The 12,500-nt window shown below is 46.7% G+C and overlaps 1 protein-coding gene and 12 non-coding genes across 13 annotated transcripts in view; 9 read left to right on the forward strand and 4 right to left on the reverse strand.

Moving 5' to 3' along the window:
- The window catches only part of LOC149095068 (U2 spliceosomal RNA), a 192-nt gene extending 110 nt beyond the window's left edge, over positions 1–82 (forward strand). Inside the window, exon 1 of the small nuclear RNA XR_016205253.1 lies at positions 1–82. This exon is cut by the window's left edge and continues 110 nt beyond it. This is a non-coding gene — a small nuclear RNA (U2 spliceosomal RNA).
- A 227-nt stretch (positions 83–309) lies between these two features.
- LOC149095069 (U1 spliceosomal RNA) lies at positions 310–473 on the forward strand. Its single transcript, XR_016205280.1, has one exon. It is a non-coding gene; the product is annotated as a U1 spliceosomal RNA (small nuclear RNA).
- Positions 474–1,363: 890 nt separating this feature from the next.
- LOC149095070 (5S ribosomal RNA) lies at positions 1,364–1,482 on the reverse strand. Its single transcript, XR_016205231.1, has one exon. It is a non-coding gene; the product is annotated as a 5S ribosomal RNA (ribosomal RNA).
- Positions 1,483–1,932: 450 nt separating this feature from the next.
- On the forward strand, positions 1,933–2,124 carry LOC149095071 (U2 spliceosomal RNA). The gene has a single exon (XR_016205254.1). It is a non-coding gene; the product is annotated as a U2 spliceosomal RNA (small nuclear RNA).
- A 227-nt stretch (positions 2,125–2,351) lies between these two features.
- Positions 2,352–2,515, forward strand: LOC149095072 (U1 spliceosomal RNA). The gene has a single exon (XR_016205281.1). It is a non-coding gene; the product is annotated as a U1 spliceosomal RNA (small nuclear RNA).
- An 890-nt stretch (positions 2,516–3,405) lies between these two features.
- LOC149095073 (5S ribosomal RNA) lies at positions 3,406–3,524 on the reverse strand. Its single transcript, XR_016205232.1, has one exon. It is a non-coding gene; the product is annotated as a 5S ribosomal RNA (ribosomal RNA).
- A 450-nt stretch (positions 3,525–3,974) lies between these two features.
- Positions 3,975–4,166, forward strand: LOC149095074 (U2 spliceosomal RNA). The gene has a single exon (XR_016205255.1). It is a non-coding gene; the product is annotated as a U2 spliceosomal RNA (small nuclear RNA).
- Positions 4,167–4,393: 227 nt separating this feature from the next.
- On the forward strand, positions 4,394–4,557 carry LOC149095075 (U1 spliceosomal RNA). Its single transcript, XR_016205282.1, has one exon. It is a non-coding gene; the product is annotated as a U1 spliceosomal RNA (small nuclear RNA).
- An 890-nt stretch (positions 4,558–5,447) lies between these two features.
- LOC149095076 (5S ribosomal RNA) lies at positions 5,448–5,566 on the reverse strand. The gene has a single exon (XR_016205233.1). It is a non-coding gene; the product is annotated as a 5S ribosomal RNA (ribosomal RNA).
- A 450-nt stretch (positions 5,567–6,016) lies between these two features.
- Positions 6,017–6,208, forward strand: LOC149095077 (U2 spliceosomal RNA). The gene has a single exon (XR_016205256.1). It is a non-coding gene; the product is annotated as a U2 spliceosomal RNA (small nuclear RNA).
- Positions 6,209–6,435: 227 nt separating this feature from the next.
- LOC149095078 (U1 spliceosomal RNA) lies at positions 6,436–6,599 on the forward strand. The gene has a single exon (XR_016205283.1). It is a non-coding gene; the product is annotated as a U1 spliceosomal RNA (small nuclear RNA).
- Positions 6,600–7,489: 890 nt separating this feature from the next.
- On the reverse strand, positions 7,490–7,608 carry LOC149095079 (5S ribosomal RNA). Its single transcript, XR_016205234.1, has one exon. It is a non-coding gene; the product is annotated as a 5S ribosomal RNA (ribosomal RNA).
- Positions 7,609–8,141: 533 nt separating this feature from the next.
- LOC149095080 (uncharacterized) lies at positions 8,142–9,920 on the forward strand. Its single transcript, XM_089281967.1, has one exon. It carries the CDS (start codon positions 8,142–8,144, stop codon positions 9,918–9,920), a length of 1,779 nt encoding a protein of 592 aa, XP_089138093.1.
- The last annotated feature ends 2,580 nt before the right edge of the window (positions 9,921–12,500 follow it).

Genomic DNA, 12,500 nt, shown 5'->3' on the forward strand with positions numbered 1-12,500 from the left:
TGGGCTGTGGAAAAGAGGCTTGCCTCGTCCCAGCCACGGGTTGCCTCGGTATAGCACTACCTCCGAGTGCGGCCCACTTCCCCTCGGGGAAGAAACCTTCATTCAATCAAAGAAAGAAATCAAAGAAAGCCTCCTCCTGACACTAATGTCTGGCGTTTTTCTCTGTCGACAGGCACAGACTGAGGAGGGAAGCTACTCTAGAGCCGCCTAGAAGTGAGGCTGGAGGTTCTAGCACGCCCGCAAAGCACTACCACAAGGATATAGAGGTAAGGAGGTTTGCCTTTGACGGCCCCCGCGTCAAGAATTTTCATACTTACCTGACGCGGGAGGTACTGTGATCAAGGAGGCAGTCCTCTCAAGGCGAGGCCCTTTCATTGCACTTCGATCGGGTTGACCCTTGCGATTACCCCAAATGTGGGTAACTCGAGCGTATAATTTCTGGTAGTGGGGGCCTGCGTTCGCGCTCGCCCCCGAAAAAGTGCAAGTGTTGGCCCTGTGAATGGTGGATGGTTAATGATTGACGCTTTGCTTTGTTCGTCAGTTGGCCGGGCCGGGCTGGACGACTGGGCACAGTGAACAACGAAGGAACGTGTCAAGCAAGCAAGCCAAGGATTTCCAGCTGCAACTGAAAAGGCGAGTGCGCTGGAACTCGTGTTGTCATGCATCTATGTTGTACTGAACTGAAGAAGGTGGCTTTTCCGATTTGCGTTTGTTTCGGCAGGCGGTCAATCATTGACTCGATCCCCGCCAAGTTTGTCCTCGAAGTAACGTTCGTCGACTTACAGTATGGAAAGAGCAAAGGACAAGGAAAGTAACAGGAGAAGTGCTGGCCAAACCGTGAGTTGATTTCTACCTTACGATTGTTGTGTTGGTGGTTCGTTGACTAAACTAGACAACGGTCCGAGCCTCCGTCATTCTCCAAGTCAAGTCATGAATAGAATTGTTTTGACGGCTCGAATTCGTGTCGACCGTTAATATGCAACGGCTCGCGTGTGTTGTTTGCTTTGCCGTTGTTGATCGGGCGCATTTCTTTGGGAATTGGCGTAGTTTTCCGCACTTTTAGCTGCTTGAAAACCGTTCGGCAAGGCAGAATATCATTTTGCTTCGAATTATTTGATGTCACACACGCCAATTTGATGTCATAAATAACCGTTTCGCACGCGAACGTTAGCGCGCGAGACTTCGATTCTAATTTATCCCGCGATCATTTTAAGGGTACTTTTCATGTTTTCTAGCTATCTTTTGAGTCTCCTGAAATGTGTAAAAAGTTATTTGTGCTTTCCAGCCACTGGAATAGCCAAAGGTTGTAGTAAAAGAAAGAAAAAATGAACATATGCAAAATAAAACGGCCGAGAAAATGAAAAGTCTACAACACGGGGTATTCCCAGGCGGTCACCCATCCAAGTACTAACCCCGCCCGACAGGGCTTAACTTCGGTGATCGGACGAGAACCGGTGCTTTCCCTGTGGTATGGTCGTAGACAAGAGAAAGGGGTGAAAATTTAGTCTTTTAAACGAGCCACCAAAGCAAAAGCAAAGCAATAATAGCAACCAGCAATCTTTTAGCAGGCATTTCTTGACTTCTCTGCAAGTTGTATGCACGTGGAGAGCGAATGTTGATAACGTAGCCGTTTTTTTTTCTGCCTGTGTCTGTAGCGCTATCTTAGTAACGGAGTCATTACGGGTCTTTAACATGTTGCCTCGTTTTGGAGGGCAAAAAGGTGTTTGATCTCACTCACCCCTGGAGGCACGTTATCAACTTTGCTGCTGATTTTTGTGGACTTGTGTTGTAGAACAAGTGCGTCTACGACGGCAACTTGCTCCATGGCGTCGGCCTACAGTCGGCTCCAGGCCCCTCGGCGACAGCATATTGACCACCATATCTCAAAGGGGGAAACCCTGGACCACCCTCCTAGGGAAGGGAAGGTCCGGTATCGCTTCTCGGCCTTTTGGCTAAGATCAAGTGTAGTATCTGTTCTTATCAGCTTAATATCTGATACGCTGCTCATTGAGCAGCTCATATATTAAACTGATTTTTGGAACTGGGCTGTGGAAAAGAGGCTTGCCTCGTCCCAGCCACGGGTTGCCTCGGTATAGCACTACCTCCGAGTGCGGCCCACTTCCCCTCGGGGAAGAAACCTTCATTCAATCAAAGAAAGAAATCAAAGAAAGCCTCCTCCTGACACTAATGTCTGGCGTTTTTCTCTGTCGACAGGCACAGACTGAGGAGGGAAGCTACTCTAGAGCCGCCTAGAAGTGAGGCTGGAGGTTCTAGCACGCCCGCAAAGCACTACCACAAGGATATAGAGGTAAGGAGGTTTGCCTTTGACGGCCCCCGCGTCAAGAATTTTCATACTTACCTGACGCGGGAGGTACTGTGATCAAGGAGGCAGTCCTCTCAAGGCGAGGCCCTTTCATTGCACTTCGATCGGGTTGACCCTTGCGATTACCCCAAATGTGGGTAACTCGAGCGTATAATTTCTGGTAGTGGGGGCCTGCGTTCGCGCTCGCCCCCGAAAAAGTGCAAGTGTTGGCCCTGTGAATGGTGGATGGTTAATGATTGACGCTTTGCTTTGTTCGTCAGTTGGCCGGGCCGGGCTGGACGACTGGGCACAGTGAACAACGAAGGAACGTGTCAAGCAAGCAAGCCAAGGATTTCCAGCTGCAACTGAAAAGGCGAGTGCGCTGGAACTCGTGTTGTCATGCATCTATGTTGTACTGAACTGAAGAAGGTGGCTTTTCCGATTTGCGTTTGTTTCGGCAGGCGGTCAATCATTGACTCGATCCCCGCCAAGTTTGTCCTCGAAGTAACGTTCGTCGACTTACAGTATGGAAAGAGCAAAGGACAAGGAAAGTAACAGGAGAAGTGCTGGCCAAACCGTGAGTTGATTTCTACCTTACGATTGTTGTGTTGGTGGTTCGTTGACTAAACTAGACAACGGTCCGAGCCTCCGTCATTCTCCAAGTCAAGTCATGAATAGAATTGTTTTGACGGCTCGAATTCGTGTCGACCGTTAATATGCAACGGCTCGCGTGTGTTGTTTGCTTTGCCGTTGTTGATCGGGCGCATTTCTTTGGGAATTGGCGTAGTTTTCCGCACTTTTAGCTGCTTGAAAACCGTTCGGCAAGGCAGAATATCATTTTGCTTCGAATTATTTGATGTCACACACGCCAATTTGATGTCATAAATAACCGTTTCGCACGCGAACGTTAGCGCGCGAGACTTCGATTCTAATTTATCCCGCGATCATTTTAAGGGTACTTTTCATGTTTTCTAGCTATCTTTTGAGTCTCCTGAAATGTGTAAAAAGTTATTTGTGCTTTCCAGCCACTGGAATAGCCAAAGGTTGTAGTAAAAGAAAGAAAAAATGAACATATGCAAAATAAAACGGCCGAGAAAATGAAAAGTCTACAACACGGGGTATTCCCAGGCGGTCACCCATCCAAGTACTAACCCCGCCCGACAGGGCTTAACTTCGGTGATCGGACGAGAACCGGTGCTTTCCCTGTGGTATGGTCGTAGACAAGAGAAAGGGGTGAAAATTTAGTCTTTTAAACGAGCCACCAAAGCAAAAGCAAAGCAATAATAGCAACCAGCAATCTTTTAGCAGGCATTTCTTGACTTCTCTGCAAGTTGTATGCACGTGGAGAGCGAATGTTGATAACGTAGCCGTTTTTTTTTCTGCCTGTGTCTGTAGCGCTATCTTAGTAACGGAGTCATTACGGGTCTTTAACATGTTGCCTCGTTTTGGAGGGCAAAAAGGTGTTTGATCTCACTCACCCCTGGAGGCACGTTATCAACTTTGCTGCTGATTTTTGTGGACTTGTGTTGTAGAACAAGTGCGTCTACGACGGCAACTTGCTCCATGGCGTCGGCCTACAGTCGGCTCCAGGCCCCTCGGCGACAGCATATTGACCACCATATCTCAAAGGGGGAAACCCTGGACCACCCTCCTAGGGAAGGGAAGGTCCGGTATCGCTTCTCGGCCTTTTGGCTAAGATCAAGTGTAGTATCTGTTCTTATCAGCTTAATATCTGATACGCTGCTCATTGAGCAGCTCATATATTAAACTGATTTTTGGAACTGGGCTGTGGAAAAGAGGCTTGCCTCGTCCCAGCCACGGGTTGCCTCGGTATAGCACTACCTCCGAGTGCGGCCCACTTCCCCTCGGGGAAGAAACCTTCATTCAATCAAAGAAAGAAATCAAAGAAAGCCTCCTCCTGACACTAATGTCTGGCGTTTTTCTCTGTCGACAGGCACAGACTGAGGAGGGAAGCTACTCTAGAGCCGCCTAGAAGTGAGGCTGGAGGTTCTAGCACGCCCGCAAAGCACTACCACAAGGATATAGAGGTAAGGAGGTTTGCCTTTGACGGCCCCCGCGTCAAGAATTTTCATACTTACCTGACGCGGGAGGTACTGTGATCAAGGAGGCAGTCCTCTCAAGGCGAGGCCCTTTCATTGCACTTCGATCGGGTTGACCCTTGCGATTACCCCAAATGTGGGTAACTCGAGCGTATAATTTCTGGTAGTGGGGGCCTGCGTTCGCGCTCGCCCCCGAAAAAGTGCAAGTGTTGGCCCTGTGAATGGTGGATGGTTAATGATTGACGCTTTGCTTTGTTCGTCAGTTGGCCGGGCCGGGCTGGACGACTGGGCACAGTGAACAACGAAGGAACGTGTCAAGCAAGCAAGCCAAGGATTTCCAGCTGCAACTGAAAAGGCGAGTGCGCTGGAACTCGTGTTGTCATGCATCTATGTTGTACTGAACTGAAGAAGGTGGCTTTTCCGATTTGCGTTTGTTTCGGCAGGCGGTCAATCATTGACTCGATCCCCGCCAAGTTTGTCCTCGAAGTAACGTTCGTCGACTTACAGTATGGAAAGAGCAAAGGACAAGGAAAGTAACAGGAGAAGTGCTGGCCAAACCGTGAGTTGATTTCTACCTTACGATTGTTGTGTTGGTGGTTCGTTGACTAAACTAGACAACGGTCCGAGCCTCCGTCATTCTCCAAGTCAAGTCATGAATAGAATTGTTTTGACGGCTCGAATTCGTGTCGACCGTTAATATGCAACGGCTCGCGTGTGTTGTTTGCTTTGCCGTTGTTGATCGGGCGCATTTCTTTGGGAATTGGCGTAGTTTTCCGCACTTTTAGCTGCTTGAAAACCGTTCGGCAAGGCAGAATATCATTTTGCTTCGAATTATTTGATGTCACACACGCCAATTTGATGTCATAAATAACCGTTTCGCACGCGAACGTTAGCGCGCGAGACTTCGATTCTAATTTATCCCGCGATCATTTTAAGGGTACTTTTCATGTTTTCTAGCTATCTTTTGAGTCTCCTGAAATGTGTAAAAAGTTATTTGTGCTTTCCAGCCACTGGAATAGCCAAAGGTTGTAGTAAAAGAAAGAAAAAATGAACATATGCAAAATAAAACGGCCGAGAAAATGAAAAGTCTACAACACGGGGTATTCCCAGGCGGTCACCCATCCAAGTACTAACCCCGCCCGACAGGGCTTAACTTCGGTGATCGGACGAGAACCGGTGCTTTCCCTGTGGTATGGTCGTAGACAAGAGAAAGGGGTGAAAATTTAGTCTTTTAAACGAGCCACCAAAGCAAAAGCAAAGCAATAATAGCAACCAGCAATCTTTTAGCAGGCATTTCTTGACTTCTCTGCAAGTTGTATGCACGTGGAGAGCGAATGTTGATAACGTAGCCGTTTTTTTTTCTGCCTGTGTCTGTAGCGCTATCTTAGTAACGGAGTCATTACGGGTCTTTAACATGTTGCCTCGTTTTGGAGGGCAAAAAGGTGTTTGATCTCACTCACCCCTGGAGGCACGTTATCAACTTTGCTGCTGATTTTTGTGGACTTGTGTTGTAGAACAAGTGCGTCTACGACGGCAACTTGCTCCATGGCGTCGGCCTACAGTCGGCTCCAGGCCCCTCGGCGACAGCATATTGACCACCATATCTCAAAGGGGGAAACCCTGGACCACCCTCCTAGGGAAGGGAAGGTCCGGTATCGCTTCTCGGCCTTTTGGCTAAGATCAAGTGTAGTATCTGTTCTTATCAGCTTAATATCTGATACGCTGCTCATTGAGCAGCTCATATATTAAACTGATTTTTGGAACTGGGCTGTGGAAAAGAGGCTTGCCTCGTCCCAGCCACGGGTTGCCTCGGTATAGCACTACCTCCGAGTGCGGCCCACTTCCCCTCGGGGAAGAAACCTTCATTCAATCAAAGAAAGAAATCAAAGAAAGCCTCCTCCTGACACTAATGTCTGGCGTTTTTCTCTGTCGACAGGCACAGACTGAGGAGGGAAGCTACTCTAGAGCCGCCTAGAAGTGAGGCTGGAGGTTCTAGCACGCCCGCAAAGCACTACCACAAGGATATAGAGGTAAGGAGGTTTGCCTTTGACGGCCCCCGCGTCAAGAATTTTCATACTTACCTGACGCGGGAGGTACTGTGATCAAGGAGGCAGTCCTCTCAAGGCGAGGCCCTTTCATTGCACTTCGATCGGGTTGACCCTTGCGATTACCCCAAATGTGGGTAACTCGAGCGTATAATTTCTGGTAGTGGGGGCCTGCGTTCGCGCTCGCCCCCGAAAAAGTGCAAGTGTTGGCCCTGTGAATGGTGGATGGTTAATGATTGACGCTTTGCTTTGTTCGTCAGTTGGCCGGGCCGGGCTGGACGACTGGGCACAGTGAACAACGAAGGAACGTGTCAAGCAAGCAAGCCAAGGATTTCCAGCTGCAACTGAAAAGGCGAGTGCGCTGGAACTCGTGTTGTCATGCATCTATGTTGTACTGAACTGAAGAAGGTGGCTTTTCCGATTTGCGTTTGTTTCGGCAGGCGGTCAATCATTGACTCGATCCCCGCCAAGTTTGTCCTCGAAGTAACGTTCGTCGACTTACAGTATGGAAAGAGCAAAGGACAAGGAAAGTAACAGGAGAAGTGCTGGCCAAACCGTGAGTTGATTTCTACCTTACGATTGTTGTGTTGGTGGTTCGTTGACTAAACTAGACAACGGTCCGAGCCTCCGTCATTCTCCAAGTCAAGTCATGAATAGAATTGTTTTGACGGCTCGAATTCGTGTCGACCGTTAATATGCAACGGCTCGCGTGTGTTGTTTGCTTTGCCGTTGTTGATCGGGCGCATTTCTTTGGGAATTGGCGTAGTTTTCCGCACTTTTAGCTGCTTGAAAACCGTTCGGCAAGGCAGAATATCATTTTGCTTCGAATTATTTGATGTCACACACGCCAATTTGATGTCATAAATAACCGTTTCGCACGCGAACGTTAGCGCGCGAGACTTCGATTCTAATTTATCCCGCGATCATTTTAAGGGTACTTTTCATGTTTTCTAGCTATCTTTTGAGTCTCCTGAAATGTGTAAAAAGTTATTTGTGCTTTCCAGCCACTGGAATAGCCAAAGGTTGTAGTAAAAGAAAGAAAAAATGAACATATGCAAAATAAAACGGCCGAGAAAATGAAAAGTCTACAACACGGGGTATTCCCAGGCGGTCACCCATCCAAGTACTAACCCCGCCCGACAGGGCTTAACTTCGGTGATCGGACGAGAACCGGTGCTTTCCCTGTGGTATGGTCGTAGACAAGAGAAAGGGGTGAAAATTTAGTCTTTTAAACGAGCCACCAAAGCAAAAGCAAAGCAATAATAGCAACCAGCAATCTTTTAGCAGGCATTTCTTGACTTCTCTGCAAGTTGTATGCACGTGGAGAGCGAATGTTGATAACGTAGCCGTTTTTTTTTCTGCCTGTGTCTGTAGCGCTATCTTAGTAACGGAGTCATTACGGGTCTTTAACATGTTGCCTCGTTTTGGAGGGCAAAAAGGTGTTTGATCTCACTCACCCCTGGAGGCACGTTATCAACTTTGCTGCTGATTTTTGTGGACTTGTGTTGTAGAACAAGTGCGTCTACGACGGCAACTTGCTCCATGGCGTCGGCCTACAGTCGGCTCCAGGCCCCTCGGCGACAGCATATTGACCACCATATCTCAAAGGGGGAAACCCTGGACCACCCTCCTAGGGAAGGGAAGGTCCGGTATCGCTTCTCGGCCTTTTGGCTGCGATCCTGTTGTGGGATTGTTTCGGGCATTTTTTAGTTTTGCCATCCCATATATGTAAAAATGGAAAATGACAAAGATTGTGGTACGGTGAGTTGTGAAGTTTTGAATATGGAAATATGCGATAATGTTGATATCCCAAGTGTACGTTGTGTTGATGCTGTCCCTGGAGAGAATACTGTTGGTGCTGTCCCTGGAGAGAATGCTGTTGTTCCTGGTGAAAATGTGGTCCCTGGTGGAAATGTTGTTGACGTCTCTTCTGACGCTTTATCTGCTAATGCGAATGTTGAAGCAATGAACGTTCCTCGCGCTGATTCTGTACTTCAGCCTGAAAATTTAGATGCTGGGGCTCGCAATTGTGCCGTTGTAGATGGGGAAACTTACGCTTCTAGAGCGGCGAGAACGACTGGTTCTGCTGACAACGCCCCGCAATCATGGCGTCGTTCGTTTGTTAATGACATGCCGAAACGCCCTCGATCCGCACTGTTCACACCTTCACGTTTTACATCTGCTCGTTCAGTTTTCGATGCCCTTAACTCCGCAAACGTTGACGCCGCTGAAATTCAGTGCTTACAGCGAAAAATGAACGGTGAAGTGGTGGTCACTTTCAAATCTCCTGCCGCCAAAGAAAAATTCCTAAGCCTGAATTCTATCACGATCAATAATGAAAGTTACGCTATTCAAGATATCGACAGGCCTCTTACATTCTTGACTATTTACGACGCTCCTTTTGAACTGAGTGATTGGGCTATAATAAAGCGCCTCGCTCCTTTCTGCGAGGTTATTCATTATCGCCGTGGTAAATTTGATTACGCACCTAATATCTACAATGGTTTACGTCATTATCGCGTCCGGATTGTCAAGCCCGTCCCTAACTTTCTCCGTTTTGGTAAATATCAAGTCTTTGTAAAGTATGCTGGTCAGCCGCTTACCTGCCGTAAATGTAATTTGCCTGGCCATTTTAGTAATGCTTGCGACCACAAGGTGTGTTTCAACTGTGAGAACATTGGTCACGAAGCGAACCGTTGTCCAGCCCCGCCTCTATGTCACTTCTGCAAAGAGGATGGCCATCTTAGTAGCCATTGTAGGTACTCGTGGGTCTCTCCTGTTGTCTACGGTGAGCCCACAGATGAATCTGCTCCAGTGAACGTTGATGACGACGATGACGATGACGCCTCTGATGTTAGCGACGCTTCCTATAAGACCCACTCTGGCGATTCTTTTGCATGGGCGGACGAGTCCGATTTGTCCGACGCCTATGTCGATGTTGTAGAAGACCTCCCTTTAGCCGCAGCTCTGCCTTCTAAGACCCATCCACCTCCTGCTGATGCCGCTGAACCATCTGTTACCGCTACCGCTACTCCATCTGCTGGTCCATCGATTTCTGTGCCTTCATCTGCCGCTGAAACCCCTGTTCTGTTTACACCATCCGAATCACTGCCAAATGCTCAACCTGTCAACGTTCAACCTGCTAACTCTTCACCTGCTGCTAATCCTCCATCTGGTCAATCACAACATGTTCTAGATTCTCAGGGTCTCATCAAACCTGATGTCATCGTCATCGATACTCCGTCAAATCCTCCTCCCGCCAATTCTTCCACTAGTTCTGCCCGTCCTCGAATCTCTCGCCGTACTCCCGCTCCAGTCCCTGAAGCTCTGGCAGCGGCTGCTCTTCGCAAACCTACCTCTCCTTCCCTAGTTGCTGGCAAACCACGTTCCTCTGCTCCCCCTTCGTCGCCGATGGAGGCGTCCTCTGACTTAAAACGCAAGGCCCAGACCCAGACTGATGCTGTCCCTAAGGAGAAACGTAAACAAAAGAAAGGCAGGAAACATAAAGAGTAATTTTGTTATGTTCCTCTTTTAAGTCCTTTTTCTGAGATACTTTCAAAGTCCTAACTATTAATGCGAGGGGTTTGGGGAATCCCCTTAATAATAATCTCCTCTTCGATCTTATTGAAAAATCCGACTGCGACATTTGTTTTCTTCAAGAAACGCTAGTCAGCTCTGAGGCAAACATCAGGGCCCTTTCCCGTAGATGGTTGGGGCGTAGTTTTTGGTCCCCCGCAATTGGAAAGCAAGGCGGTGTTGCCATTTTAATTTCCCCTAAATGCTCCGATGAAATTGTATCTTGGAAAAAGGACTCTAATGGGCGATTAATTAGTCTTTTGGTCAGGATTGATGGTGTCGATATTAATTTTGTTAATATTTATGCTCCCACCAATCTTACTGATCGAAAATCTTTTTATGAATCTCTTCATGAATTTTTTATTCCCGCCTCTGCTCTTGTGATCGGGGGCGATTTTAATTGTTATGACAACGCGCTCGATAAATTCGGAGGTAATGTTTCTATCGGCAACGAATGTAGCTCTTTGAAATCTGATTTTATTTTGGTTGATGCGTGGCGTAAATTACATCCCCGCGCGCGCGAATTCACTTGGTTTAATCATGACTATTCAATTGCCAGCCGTTTGGACAAGTTCTTTGTTTCCAAAGACTTGTTTACATCCGACTGTCAATGTGAAATCTCACCTTGCCCGCTTTCCGATCACGACTTCGTTTCTTTTGTTTTCCAAATCCCTGATGCTATTAAACGTGGCCCAGGGGTATGGAAATTTAATAATTCGCTTCTTGACGATAAAAGTTTTTGCGATAATATTCGTAGTTTAATTCAAAGTCACGTTTCTTATTTCGCTTCTTTTGCCTCTCCTCAAGATTGGTGGGAGTTCTTGAAAGTTTCCATCAAGGAGGAATCGATTTCTTTTTCCCGCCAAAAACGGCGTCAATTATGTCGTGATCGTGTTTTTCTAACGAATAAATTAATCGGTCTTCGTCAACGCTTGGTTGACGGTGACAATTCTGTTGTTGACTTAATTCATGACGTTGAATGCCGTCTAAAGGCCATTTATATTAAGGAAACTGAAGGAATTTTAATTCGTAGTCGCGCTGAATGGCTTGAAGACGGTGAGCGTCCTACTCGCTATTTTTTCCAACTACAATCGTCTAACGCTCAAAAAAGCCACATGTCATCGATCTATGACTCGTCCGGCGCCGAAGTTTCTTCTCAAGAAGAGATTGAGCAAGCACATGTTGATTTCTATTCCTCCTTGTTTTCTGAAGAACCCATTGATTTGAATTTCCAAAACGATCTTTTCTCTTCTCTTTCTCGCCAGCTTTCGCCTGATCAATCGTCATTGTGCGAAGGTGCAATGACAATTGATGAAATTTCTTTTGCTATTAAAAACATGAATACAAACAAATCTCCCGGGCCCGACGGTCTAACCGTTGAATTCTATCGAAAGTTCTGGGATGTTCTATCGCCTCATTTAATTCTTGTTTATAATGCGTGTTTTGAAGCTGGCGAGATGTGTGACTCCATGAAAACGAGTAATACTCGCGTGATTTTTAAAAAAGGTGATCGGAAATCTCTTAAAAATTGGAGGCCGATTTCCCTCCTCAACGTTGATTATAAAATTTGCTCTAAAGCTATTTCTGTTCGTCTTTCTAAAGTTCTCCAATTCATTGTCGATCCTGACCAAACATGTTCTGTTCCCGGGCGGAAAATTCCTTCAAATCTTCACGCTCTCAGAGACATTTTAGATTACATAGACCGTACTGGTGAAACTGGCATTTTAGTAAGTCTCGACCAGGAGAAGGCCTTCGATCGTGTTAACCGTACCTTTTTACAGAATCTTTTAATTCGTTTTGGCTTTGGTCCTTCTTTTTGCAATTGGATCAATACTTTTTATAATGGTGCTAACATGCGTGTGATTGTTAATGAATGGCTTACGAAGCCGATTCCTTTATCTCGCGGGGTCCGCCAGGGGGATTCCCTTTCTCCGATGTTGTATATTCTTTGCGTTGAAACTCTTGCGTGCAAAATTCGTTCGTGCGCTGAAATCGAAGGCTTTCTCCTGCCTGGTGCTAGAGGTTCCCAATATAAAGTAGGGGTTTACGCTGATGACACGACTAGTCTAGTTAAATCCGTTCGTTCTCTTGAGATTCTTTTCAAAGTCATTCAAATTTATGAGCGGGGATCTGGGGCTAAACTCAACGTTTCCAAAACGGAGGCCATGTGGTTGGGTGCGTGGCGCTCACGCACTGATCAACCATTTGGCCTCACGTGGGTGTCAAAAATGAAAATCTTGGGAGTGGTCTTCGGACAAAATCCTGAATCCGACAATTGGCAGCCTAAACTGAAAAAGTTAGAAAATCATCTTAATTTATGGAAATCTCGTTCTTTATCTTTAGTTGGTAAATCTTTAATTGTTAATACGTTAGGTATTAGTAAATTGTTATATCTTGCTACTATTCTTTCTGTTCCTAAATGGGTTGTTACTGAAGTCAATAACTTAATCTGGCCTTTCCTTTGGGGGTGTCGTATTGAAACTGTAAGTCGACAGTCGTGTCATCAGTCTTTTTTAA

This window comes from Orbicella faveolata, unplaced genomic scaffold, assembly GCF_042242905.1.
Source record: "Orbicella faveolata isolate gen_17 unplaced genomic scaffold, um_ofav_v1 contig_7, whole genome shotgun sequence".
Classification (NCBI taxonomy): Eukaryota; Metazoa; Cnidaria; class Anthozoa; order Scleractinia; family Merulinidae; genus Orbicella; species Orbicella faveolata.

Coding starts and splice junctions, on each gene's coding strand:
- LOC149095080 (XM_089281967.1), top strand. CDS start 8,142: ATGGAAAATGACAAAGATTGTGGTACGGTGAGTTGTGAAGTTTTGAAT.